This window comes from Nomia melanderi, chromosome 8 (genome assembly GCF_051020985.1).
Source record: "Nomia melanderi isolate GNS246 chromosome 8, iyNomMela1, whole genome shotgun sequence".
In the NCBI taxonomy this organism is placed as follows: Eukaryota; Metazoa; Arthropoda; class Insecta; order Hymenoptera; family Halictidae; genus Nomia; species Nomia melanderi.
Window position 1 is genome coordinate 9208133 of NC_135006.1, and position 13266 is coordinate 9221398.

At 43.2% G+C, this 13266-nt stretch overlaps 1 protein-coding gene across 2 annotated transcripts in view; it reads right to left on the bottom strand.

Annotated features, from left to right (window-relative positions):
• LOC116427547 (uncharacterized) overlaps positions 1-13266 on the bottom strand; it is a 76368-nt gene that overhangs the window by 23110 nt on the left and 39992 nt on the right. For both annotated transcript variants that reach the window (XM_031978010.2, XM_076370171.1), the window contains exons 4-5: positions 12408-12552; positions 1-10758 (exon numbers count right to left, since the gene is read on the bottom strand). The exon at positions 1-10758 is cut by the window's left edge and continues 23110 nt beyond it. In XM_031978010.2, the coding sequence (XP_031833870.2) occupies positions 10579-10758; positions 12408-12552 (325 nt within the window). In that variant the 3' untranslated portion in view covers positions 1-10578. The remainder of the gene's footprint in view (positions 10759-12407; positions 12553-13266) is intronic.

The window sequence follows — 13266 nt, forward strand, 5'->3', positions numbered from 1 at the left end:
TCTCACTTTCTCCCTCTATCTCTCTCTCACATTCTCTCTCTCTCTCTCGCTCGCTCTTTCTCTCTTTCTCACTTTCTCCCTCTATCTCTCTCTCACATTCTCTCCCTCTCTCTCCCCCCTCTCCTTCTCTCTTTCTCTCTCTCGTCATCGTTTCTCCTTGATGGTTCCATGCTTTCACTCTGTACAACTTGTTCGCCACTAACCCTACTACCGTATCGAACACCGTTCCCGATTATTCCTCCATCGAACCGAAAAAATCACCTGTTGAGATCGCGAGATTTCGTGGCTTCAACGACGGTCGCATCAAGGACACTTGGCTCCCTACACGCTCCACTATACCGTTCCCGATTTTTCTTCGTCGGTATCCACCCCTTAAACGTCCACCCACCCCGCAGACTTCCGACTTCGACGAGTCCTCGGCCGCGATTTATGGACTACGAGAGGCACCGTTCCTTCGGGACAATTCCGGGGAATGTCCCGACGTGGTGTGAAATCTTTCTTCCGCCGACCAAGTCCGATTCGAGGCGCACGAGGATCGTAGCCTTGGGATCGATAGAGGGATAATAGTGTTTTGAGAGCTCGAGTATCAAGAGACTCTCGTTCCGTAGTTGTAAAGATACGTAAAGGGTGCGAGTTTACACTTTGCAGGTTGGTTTTGGCGATTGTTGGCTGCCGTCATTGGTTTTTGTCTAATTCGAGGTAGTTAAACGGCGATCAATGTACTCATGCAGGAACTAGGGGTTGTTCGTTCGAAACTGGTCGCCGAAGTTCAGCTAGAAGGCTAAGCGATAGGAACTTTAATTTAGAATTTTCGCTACCTCTATTAAAGATTTCTTTTTCTTCTCATCTCACTCTCGCTTCCTCTCTCTCGCTTGATTCAACATTCACTCGTCCTTTGTCATTCTCTCCCTCTCTATCTTACTTTCGTCACGAAATAGACCTTGGAAAGCAGCCAAAGACGTTACTTAAACTAATTCTCTCGACTCTTAGTCCCTTCATTTTGCGAAATTTCAGACTGAATATTTTCTCTTTATTCTCGTTCCGAACAAACAATCCCTGTCGAAAAGGAACGTTAACTTTTCTGCGGTGAACGAAATCTATTGCATAACTCACGGCGAACGTATCAACGGAAAAGACGAAATTATCGTACGCGAAGATAAATTAATCCTGTCGGAACATCGCAGCCTGCAAAGGGTGAAGTCTGTGCTCGGGGCAGGAGTATCGACTGCCTGTTGTACTGTAAACGATACCGAGGAAAGCGTCTCGAACCTCGTGGTCGCGAATGAAAGATTTTTCAATACAACAAGACTACGTTTCACCTATAAAATAGAAAGAAATTAAATTCCCTACATTAATTCGACGGACTGGAGTAATCGACGATCTCGACGAGTTTCCTGTAACTGATTCATTCGCGAATTAAACGGTAAGACAAACGCGATGATATGTTGATAGACGATCGAGGGATGCTCTTCAAACATTATAAGAACGGGCACGCCTCTCGGAATCCAGGACCGAAGGATTCGAAAAATTTTCTCATTCACCCTACATCAATCTCTCCTTTCGTTCGTCTCGTTCTTTTCTCCTCCCTTTTTAAAAAGTTTAGTCGCTCTCACCTAAAAATCTCCTACCGAAACTTATTGTAGACTTAACGTGCTACGTGTACTACGAGATTATCACACAGAAAGTTTTTGCTCACTCGGTGTCAACAATCAGTAATACTCCCCGTATCTCTTTCTTCCTCTTCACCCCTAATCATCTGCTTTCATTTTTTTTTTCATTAAATATTCCCTTTTAGTTTCTTCGCATACGCACGCGCTCCCTCACATAAAAATGTAACTCCTCGTCATTCTACGTTGCATGCATCCTGTTTCTCTCTTCCGCATTCATTTCTCTCTCTCACTCTCTCACTCTCTCACTCTCTCACTCTCTCTCTCTCTCTCTCTCACTCTCTCTCTCTCTCTCTCTCTCTCTCTCTCTCTCTCTCTCTCTCTCTCTCTCTCTCTCTCTCTCTCTCTCTCTCTCTCTCTCTTCTCTCTCTTTCTCTCTTTTACTTTCTCTCTTCCGCTTTGTTTCGCTAGCATACTTGTTGCTCCTCGTCGCAGTCACACTGTAACCGAATCATACTCGAATTTCTTCTCCCTTGCGTCCCTATACTATAAAGACTAACGTCGCGTTGCGCGCACGCGTGCGCCCAATCCGAAAGGCGCGCGATTATTTTACTCGGTTCACGATGAGACTCTACGGAGAAAACGCGGAAAAAAACATCTGGAATCATTTACTATACATATCATCATCCCCCCTTGTTTTCTCTTTCAATTAACTTTCTCTATCGCGCGCGTTCGCGGTCGTATCGCGTCACGTTCCGTCCACCGTGATCGCATGGCGATTTCGTCATTAATATGTATAACCTAATTACATCTCTAATAGTTTGAGGAATGATTATTCTCGATGAACGTACTTCGAAGTATTCTCACCCTTCTTTTCTTGTTCTCTCTTTTACTCTTTCTCTCCCTTGCACTCTCTCCTCCACTCTCTCCCTTTCTCTCTTTCTCTCTTTTTCTACAACTGTCACACTGATCGCACAAAACACACGCAAGATTCTCGTTTATCCTCATTCTAACCTTGAGTAAATCCTGCACTCGCTCACCATCCTTAATTCCTATTCGTACGGCTTTTATCGATTTTTAATCCATTTTCATTTTTTTTATCACGACGATTCTCGAACTCGATAGTAATAATCGTAGCAATAATATATAATCGTACAGTAATAATTAGTTAATTAGTGTGTGTGTGTCTGTTTACTTCATTTCTCTGTATTCCATTTTCTCTGTTAAATTCCCGTATTTAAAACTTCACAGATATCGGGGTATCTTCCGTCGTCCATCTGCAGCGTGATACGACCTTCCGCTCGGTTTTCATTAAGTATTTATACTTTTTTTTTTTTGGTATGAATTACCTCGAGTTTAATCATTTATATAATAATTAATAGCTTGCAAGTGTTTAACGTTAAATACTATTAACTAATTCTGCTTACACGTGGTTCCTTAAGACTTACGCGTTTAGGTATGTTACGTAGTGTCGCCTATTTAGCTTCTTCATCGTTTTAATTACCAATTCTCGTGATCCTCGGTCTCTTTCGATTTCTCGCGTTTTTTTTCATCCACATTTCCGTTCGTCTGTGTGTGTCTGTTAATTATCAAAATCGTTTCGCTTCAAGTCCTATATACGTTACTTGTTCCCCGTGCCTCGGCCCCGCTGCACGAAACGTTATAACGGCGAGTCAATCGGCTTTCGTTCGTTCCTTTCCCTTCCAATTACTTTCCTTGTCTTTTCTTTCCCTTCCTTTCCTTTCCTTTTCTTTTTCCCATTCGCTTTCGCGACCATTCGTTTCTTCGTACTTCGAACAGCATCGCGCGGACTCGTGTTATCTCCGTGAGGTTACTCCCGGCACAGGAACAGAAATATGAAAAATCCCTTTCGTTCTCTCCGGCCTCACACCCCCGCCCCGACTCCCTCACCCTCGCCCATGCTTTTCAGCGAAACCCTCTCAGGACCGCCCGCGCCTTGTCCTTGCGCGACATCCCCGGACTACGGACTCTTTTGAGACCGTGCCGGTCCGTGGATTTCGCGTCGCTCAATCGTTTCCCTTATAGGATCCGATCAATCGATTGATTGCAGCTTCGGAAGCGGGACAAAAGGGAGCAGGATGCGGGTGAACCATCGTACGTCAGACTCGTCACCTCGATCCGTGGCGGTTCATCCTTCGCGTCAGGACCAGTGATCATTGATCCCTCGATCGACGGAGAAAGAAATCGAAAGTGTTCTCTTTTCTCTTGCGTATATGATCTTTTTCTCCTTACCCCTTTGGTTCCGTGCCCTCTCTCTCTCTCTCTCTCTCTCTCTCTCTCTCTCTCTCTCTCTCTCTCTCTCTCACTCTCACTCTCACTCTTTCTCTCTCTCTCTCTCCCTCTCTCTCTCTCTCTCTCTCTCTCTCTCTCTCTCTCTCTCTCTCTCTCTCTCTCTCTCTCTCTCTCTCTCTCTCTCTCTCTCTCTCACTCTCTCTCTCTCACTCTCTCTCACTCTCTCTCACTCTCTCTCGCTCTCTCTCTCTCTCTCTCTCTCTCTCTCTCTCTCTCTCTCTCTCTCTCTCTCTCTCTCTCTCTCTCTCTCTCTCTCTCTCTCTCCCTCTCTCTCTCTCTCTCGCTCTCTCCCTCTTTCTCTCTCTCGCACGTTCTCTCTCTTTCTCTCTCTCCTTCCCCCTCTCTCTTTCTTTCTCACGCGAGATTCATCGTACGCCCCGACGAATAGTTTTCCTCGGTTCACGGAAAATCAACGGCCGGTTCTTCTCCCAGTTTCAGCTAGAACGCTCGCGAGCCACGCTTTGCCTGCGATGAGAAGTATGACTCGGGATTTTTCTCAGTGATGGATCTCGATCGGACGTTCGTCGAACTGTGGAAACTGAAATTTTTTGTTGGCCATATTATGCTTGTTAAGCGAACGTGCGCGATGGAATCGTGTTTCGGTTCGGCTTGAGTCGCTTGAACGAATCGGCACTGTCGTTAATGGTTTCCATTTTATTCTTCACGGCTATTTATCTGTTGGCGTTTCTTTCAATTTCTCGATGGAATAGACGGTTCCTTCTATTCGTCGCTAGAATGATGAAGTTTATGGATGGATTTGTTTTTTCGTGGTTGTACGAGAATTTTGCTGTTTTTCTTCAATGGTTTCCGGTTAGGCTGTTCAATGGGTTTAAGGAGGGTTTTCAAATAGATGTTGACGCGTAAAGTGGTTCGAAAGTTCCGCGAAACGAGCGCTGTTTTAATCCACGAATGCGTTTCGTTTTCTTGTGTGTCCCGTTGAAATCAGGAAGATTGTTAATCGTTGATTCGAACGAGCGTGCTCATTAGAATATTAAACTTATTCACCAAAAATAACATTACTATCTCGTTGATACTAATTTCCTCGATCCATTGAGTAACTTATTCAAACATTGTTCCCCCCCGTAACGTCGCGCTTCGTCTTCGTTCGCGTGACGGTAAAGAATCAGTATGTGACCTGATTCTGTAGCGTCCCGTTTCCAAACCACAGCAGCGTTACGGACGGATAATTATATTTATAATCGACTGATTCCATGACATCGATAAATTCTTATTTTCGTCGAATATAACCTTACGATCACTTCCCGTCGATCGGTTGTTCAAAGTGCTTTTCGAACGATTGAGAAGTATTCAAACGTTTTTCGGGCCAGATATACAGAAACGTATGCGACAAGTGTTTGCGGCATAAATGAGCGCAATTTGTCGAAAGCGGCGAGAATGCTGATCGCATAGCGCATTGGTAGATTAAATTTCCTTCGAAGTTCGATGTTTCCATCGAATTTTTCCCCCCGGCGTGAAGTGTTTCTGGATTACGAATAACGTGGCGATTCAAGGACAAAAAAGAAGAACACGCGGCTATGGCGCGCGATCAGGCTAGAAATCGCGGTGTCGAATCGTCGAGCCTCGACGCGACCCCAGGTACGTACTTACGTTTCCCCCGAAAATTTCCTACGGTTTTTCCCCCTTTAAACAACGAATACATCGTATTTCTTATCTTCCTCTATTCCTCCCCGTAAAACGTTTAGACCAAAATCTTAGGCCAGCGCCGAAGGAGATACTAACGTTAGGCCACTGTCTAGTATCTAAGAGTTGAAATTTTTTCGAATTTTCCTACGTATTTCCGAAACGATAATTTCCTTTTTTTCTCAACCCTCCCACCCCCACACTATTTTAATAACTATCGTACGGGTGGACACGGAGGCTCTTTCGTGTCTTTCGAAACGCTGCGATTCGACTCGACGATACCCGGTTTCCAGTCAAGGAAGTCCTTGTCGCTTTCTTCGTTCATTTCGAATAGAAGGTAGGCCAGGTAGCTGATTGACGAATTTTGAACATGGTTCGCCGAATGTTACGATTTTTGTCCTCGCGAAAAAAAAGGTTTTACATTAAGGGAATGGCGTGTCGGGTAAAAAGGAGTGGTACGTATCAACGTAGGAGTAAGAAACAGAATGACCGAAAATGAATACAAACATAAGTCCAATGTCTCGCTTTTATTGTCGTAAATAATAAATAAAATAATAATCAATAAATTGATCGTTAAAATTAAAAAATAGTGACTCGTGACTAGGTTAAGACTCACCGCTTACAAAAAACGTGTGTGTTTCGTGTGGTATTTCTTTTTTGCTTTCCTCTGCCTGTGTACATTGCATAATACATGCTTAATAATAATAATAATAATAATAATAATAATAATAATAATAATAATAATAATAATAATAATAATAATAATCGTCGTCATAATAAAATAACTAAATACAATAATAACTAAATGCCAGAACGTGGACGAAACGTTGTCGAAGACGTCGAGGCAGGGGTTGAAAGGTTTGATCTTCAAAGAAAAAGGAAGCAATTATTTACATTAGCCATTCCTCGCCGATTTGGATGACCTTAAAATTCATAATTGAGTGCTCTATCCGAAATAACCTTTGTCCATATACCATATCGCCATTTGATTTTTGTTTCTGGGATATTCATAAACAATTTTAACGGTTATATTGAAATTTTGGTCACTGATTTACATGACCTTAAAATATATTATCAAGAACATTGTTTTGAACAACTGCTCTCTGTAAATGTAATCATATACTCCGCACTTTATACACCGGATTTGGGTTAGATTTGGGCTGGTCAATTTAATTCGAACTGCCGGGTACCCGTTACTCTGAAATTTCCCAATAATAAATTATAGTTATCATTTTACTTATTACTAAATTTAAATACACAAGCCAAACTCATCTACATTTAACTAAAATTTAACCCAAATTCCTTAAAAAATGCGAAACAGTAAATACACAAATGTTAAAAATGTTTTAGCGTATATCTGGAAAACCAGGCTTAAACGGCGGTAACATGTATAGATAATACTCGTTCGTAATAATGACTTCGCCGACAAATTACAAAGTCATGCGAATCGGTGAGAAATCGTCCACGCGAATAATTACCAGAAAACGAAAAGAGAAACAGAAATTGGGGAAGGATTTCCGGGACGAGGGACAGCATATATTTGGTGAATGATCCAATATTTCCACGAAAACTAAATCGATGACAGACACCAATTATGCCACTAGACGTACGCAATCGGTAATTATAACTCGAGTGAAATTTGTCACGTTTCCGCAGAATATTTAAAACATAATGGTAATAGCGCTAATAATAATAATTGTAATAATGATTCCGATAATATTTAATAATAATAATAATAATAATAATAATAATAATAATAATAATAATAATGGTAATAACTATTAATAATAATAGTGCACGTAATAGCGAGAATAATAGTGATAGTGATAATGAAAAAGGAATGCAGGTTAAGTTACAGGGACTGGGCTACCATCCAAGATATATTTATAATCATAATTATTATACCTTTTACGATAAATTATCTACAAACCGTCTAGCGGAAACGAAATCTTTTCGCGGTGTGATCGCATAGGCGTCAAACATTGCGCTTTCTTCCCCTGTACAATGTACGACCGCGGGTGGCTTCTACATCGTTCAAAGTGTGTCACGTAATGTGTACGTATGCGCGCTTGTGTCTCCAGTGACTCTGCGTACGTGTGTGTATATGTGTGTCCGTGTGTCTCCGAGTAATAGATCGGGTACAAGAGGAATGAGGGAGGCGTTTAACCCTTTTGTCACACATTCTTTACGCAATTTTAATCGCGCCAACATCCGTTTTCCTTATTTTTTCTTTTCTCTTCTTCTTCGTTTCATAAGTCTTTAACATATATATATACATATAATTTGATATGCAATTACATGTATATATACATCCTCAAAAATTTCTTCATATATATATTTCTATATATATGTGTATATATAAGTTTTTAAAATAATCTACTTTGTATATAGTTACGCACCGGCTCGCGGTTATTATTTTCACGTTTACTCTCCCCATCGTTACGTTAGTGAATTCATCTCTCGTTAATCTTATTATCATAATTTGTGTTATCCTTCCCCCTCATCATTAAAATCTTCTAACGCTTTAGAAAGCCGCCGATGCTCGATTCGTTCTCTAAATATCGTTTCTCTGTCTCTTCCTATTTCACTCTCTCTCTCTCTCTCTCACTCTCTCTCACTCTCTCACTCTCTCTCTTTCTCTCTCTCTCTCCCTCTCTCTCTCTCTCTCTCTCACACACACACACACTCCCTCTCTCTCGTTCTCTTTCTCTTCTGCCCATCCCTTTTGTCGTTCCTGCTACTAGAGTACTTCTGTCACCGCGACTAGCCTAACCTCTCTCGTGTCTATCAATTATTAACCATTAATAAAAAACATTTCTACGTAAATGTTACACGTGGTTTCACGATTCCGTTGCGCCGTATTCCCGTCTCAATCCAACACCACGAAACTTATTATTCGCCCGTTAAAAGAATTTCTTTTTTTCTTCCCCGGCATCGTCTCGTCTCATCTGGCCGCCGAGACGGACCTCGCGAAAATATAATTGGTTAAGCGACAAAGCGTAATTATTTGTCCACCGCGAAAAAAAATGCTAAATAGTCCTCGGGTGTTGCGCGTCTGCGATCGCAACGGTCGGATCGCGTCGCGCCGCGTTTCGCGCGAACGTGTCTCGACGCGTCGCTGTTTATCCACCGTTGGAATTCGCGGCACTCGCCGAAGCACCGCCGGGAATTGCCCGTACCGTGTCGACGCGCGCTCGTCGCGCGTCTATTTTCCGCATCGAATCGAGGCAAGTATCGTCGCATCGATCTTGAACCCACTTCCTTTTGACTTTCGATCGCTAAGAAACACAATTATCTATGTACAACTTAAGAGAAATAATCCCAGGACCGCGTTAGCCCTGTCAGACGACATTTATAATTGCCCGTTGCCGGTTGTCTGATATATTCCATTCTAATTTCACCGATAAATAATTTGCCGCTTTTCTCGTTACGCGGATAAAAGAAACGAACAGACGTTTATTATTATATATACTTTGGGTCCGATTCGTCGATTCGCCGTGAATCGCCATGTTCGCTCGGTTGTTGAACGAATCGGTCGGGGCTCGTTGCCGAGCAAGCGGTTGGTTGCAGCCGTGATCTAGAAAAAAGAAATCTCTGTCGGGACGACGATCGATGGGTGTGCGTCTGTGCGGTGCTCGATCGAAGCACACTGATGTCGGCTTGGAGAAAAACGAAAAGAAAAAACACACACACACACGAGGTACACAGCGTGGCGAATGATTACCGCGAGCGCGCGAACGCACCCGTGAAAACTGACTTGATCGTTGTTCCGACACGGTCGAAACGACGCGGGACGGAGGGCAACGCGTCCGTCCCCCGTCATTCCCGAAGATCCACGAGATGGGTTCCTCTTCTGCCTCTCAATCGGAAGCTTGCGGAGGATCCGTCCAGCGGATCTCGCTCCACGATTAGACAACAACGGTAAACATTGGCTATCTTTCGATTCGAAAAATTGAAAGAAAAAAATGGACGAAACGACGGTACTGTGTGCACCTCGTTGTAACTTTTTGGTCGAACGAAAGCCACGCCCACTCGCTCGTCGCCGTGGACAGAATGTTGCACGATTTGTTTTTTCTACATCTACTAAATCTGACCGGGAAACGAGTAGTGTCTTAAAATTAGGCGGTATGATCCGTGGACTGTACGCAACAAATATCGAAACAATTCGCTCGACGCTCGAAGCGGTGTAGTATACACGTGAATCCTTGCCGTTTCATTGACCACGCTCTCTCTCTCTCTCTCTCTTTTTCTCTTTCTCTCTTTCTCTCGCTCTCTCTCTTTCGCTCTCTCTCTCTCTCTCTCGCTCTCGCTCTCTCTCTCTCTCGTCCTTATTCTCTTCGGAATTCTCCCAAGTCCGTCGTGATTTTTGATATCGGTGTTGCGCCGCCGCGGCGAGAACAGGGCGGGGCGACGCGTCTCATGGCCTCGTTAATAACGTAACTCGAGGTGCACCAAGGATCCGTGAATAGGATCGCCTGGTCAGGAATCTGTTCTTTCTGCTTTTCGAACACACGAAGCTCAGAGAACAACATCTCCGACCTGTCTCGCGCGCGGATGTCGTCTCGTGATTAGGTCACAGCCTGATCCTCTGTCGGCACTCCTCATCGTTTCTCTTCTTTTCTCTCCCTTTCTTTCGTTCCGGTTTGATGATCGATGTCTCCGTACATCGCGTACCTTCATCTCTTATCCACCTTCGATACGCGGTACTTCGTCACACATCCGTAAACGCTGCGCTTCTCCTTCTTCCTTGCGTTATTATTCTCCCTAACGTTAAGCTCTCCCACATCTCTCGCAATCTCTCTTTCTCTCTACCTCACGTTCGTTCTGCGATATGTTAGTTTAAGGATACCTGAACGCGCTTTACGCGAAGGACGTGTACCTCCTGGCGGATGCGATCCTTCCTCGCTGGGCCGTTCCATCTTCTTCTCTTTACTTGTTTTCTTGGTATTTACCGGGAGCCGACGAGCGCTGACGAGCCCGTACAGCACGAAGAGTAAGAGCCACGCGACCTCCTGATTCATTCGAGTTGCTCCAGGAAGTTCGGGGTCTTGAAGTACTCCGGCACCGGATCGTCCAGCCTTGAGATCACCTTGTAGATTGACTTCTTCCAGCTCTGCTCGGTGTCCTTGCCGCCCTGAATCGCCTTGAAGAATTCTTTTAACGTCTGCTCGACGACATACCTGAAGCTACTCGGCACCTGGAATTGTTAACGAAATTGTTAGATCCAGTCCGGCGAACGCGAGGACTTTGAAACGTGTCTTTGATGCCCCCGGCTCGTTGACAGTGTTCACACTTGCATGATGAAATCTTTATTCGTCAACGATCAAGTAAATTAATCCTTATAGCGGATAAAGATTCGTTTAATTATAAATATTCGATTTCTAAATATTCATGTATTTTCTAACAGAAACTCGCGTTGCTATTTGAAAAGCAAAATTTTTAAACAATTGTCAGTAGATAAAGCGTGAAGGACTGCATCGCTTCGTGTACGAGGAAATTGCAACTTGATAATACGTGAAAATGAAGTCGAAACTATTTTCGTAAATAAAATGAAAATAATACGAAATCGTAAAGAACAATTATAATTCATTCTGATTTATAATTCTTTCAGATAATCATTATAATCATACTTGTTGTATTTAATTCATATAATACTAACAATTCATGTTGATCTGCAATAACATTCATATGTATTTTGTATATTATTCAACGAAAACGATAGGAGGAACTATTAAACACTAGCTCTACTAAATTACTTAGTTTAACAAATTTTTTAAACGTCCATTCTTACTCCACGTAAACTATAACGAAATTCCATTATATATAATTTCACAAATCCTGCCGGCAAGCATACACAAACTGTTTGCACAAAATTAATTAACATATTTTTACGACGAAAAATGTAATTAGTAATAACGATTTGCTTTTCACCTCTGACGGTGCACGAGGGTTGAAAGAAAGTTCGGCGATGGTCCGACATTGCGTGGCGCGGGAGAAAAAGGTCCAACGTTTAATCGACAGCCGGTTCGCCGACGAGAGAACGCGTAAATCCAGTGCACAAACGAGAAAGATTACTCCTCCGCGTTCATTACGGTTCAACGAAGGAGCCGTGAATCCGCAGAATTAAAAGCGATGTTACGTATCGCTTAACGAGAGACGCGAGCGCGCGCGCTAAGAGTTTCCACTTATAATTAGGACGTTTGGGTTATTAACGAACACGAGTAATTAATTACACGTCAAGCGGGTCGCAATTGTGACCGCGTACGAAAAGAATAGGGCCTCCAGGTTTCACCGGAGACTCGTTAAATAATATTAAATAGCTGTTCCGCATGTGCACGCACAGGCAGCGCGGCTGAAAATACAATCAGCGTCATTACCTGTGGCGAAAGTAAATTGCTCTGCACAATGGAAAACAGAGATGTACGAGTGATTTGCGAGGAAACGTAATCGGCCACCGGTGTGAAAACCGGATGCATTCGAATTCGCGGCAGTTCAACCGCTAGAAGAACGAGACGTGCGAGGACCGGTTTAGTTGGCGAGTAATTACGTGGATTTCGGCAGCAATCTCGTAATTTTCTCGTTATTGTCGACACTCGCGTTGGACCAGATTTTATTGGAACGTCAATTGTAAAACTTCGAAAATGAAAATGGAAAGATATCGTAAAATTCAAAAAAAGCAAAAATATTAAGAACGTTGCCTCTTATGACTCCTAGGTTTGTCGTTAACTTCTCAAGACACTGTTTATTCCGAAATCAGATTTTTTTTACAAATTCAATGGGAGAGTATATAATAGCTTTCAAATATCCATTTGTTCGTAATAATAAAAATTTAAAAAACGTTCTTACCTCGAGGTGGTTGTTTCGGTTGTAATGAAGGTTGAGAACCCGATAGATTTCCGAATCTCCACAGACCCGAAGTTCATCGACGTTCTTCAGTCCTTCCGAAACCGCTTGTCTCGCGTATTTCTCCATTTGGATATAGTAAAACTCTCTGCAAAGTAAAAGCGAATTAATGAGCGGGTTGTAAAGCCAGCTATTTTTCGCCGGGACATATCGAAATAGTCCGACGATCTCTTATAGAAATATCTCAGACGACAGCGGAACGTAAAGCACAAATAAAATGAACAAAACCGATTTTATACTACTTCGCCGCGAAATTTCGTGAACTAGACGTTAATTAGTACACACAGACGTAGACATCCGATCGCGCTCAAAGAATCCGTCCACGCGATGCCTGACGACATCCGAAACACCGAGCGAGCGTACACAAAAAGCTGAAGCTAGGGGGTAGGAACCGCGAAAAGGGCAAAAATAATTTTTCTCCTTCGGAGTTGTCCGCCAGGTATCCACCCCCGACGTTAATTCTCGCGGATCGGAGAATGCTAATGCACTGCCGATAATTAATTAAGGGTCGATATTGAAAGTGGTCTGACGCAGGCGGGAGAAGATGAAGAAGGAAGAAGGGGCGAGGGTCGCGAAGAGGTGTGTACATCTCCTCGTCGGGATGGCAAGCGACGCGGTTCAAAGAGACTATTAAGAACGTGTTACAGTGTATCGTCCAAGAAGATCTCGACGCCCTTCACCGGGGGAGCCTCGGCAACTTTTACAAGGTTGTGTAGAGTATGCGGGGAACGTGGATACAGGCTGCGCTCGAACATCGCGGAATCACGCTTTTTCTCCTTGCCTCGGCAAAGGAAAAAATCGA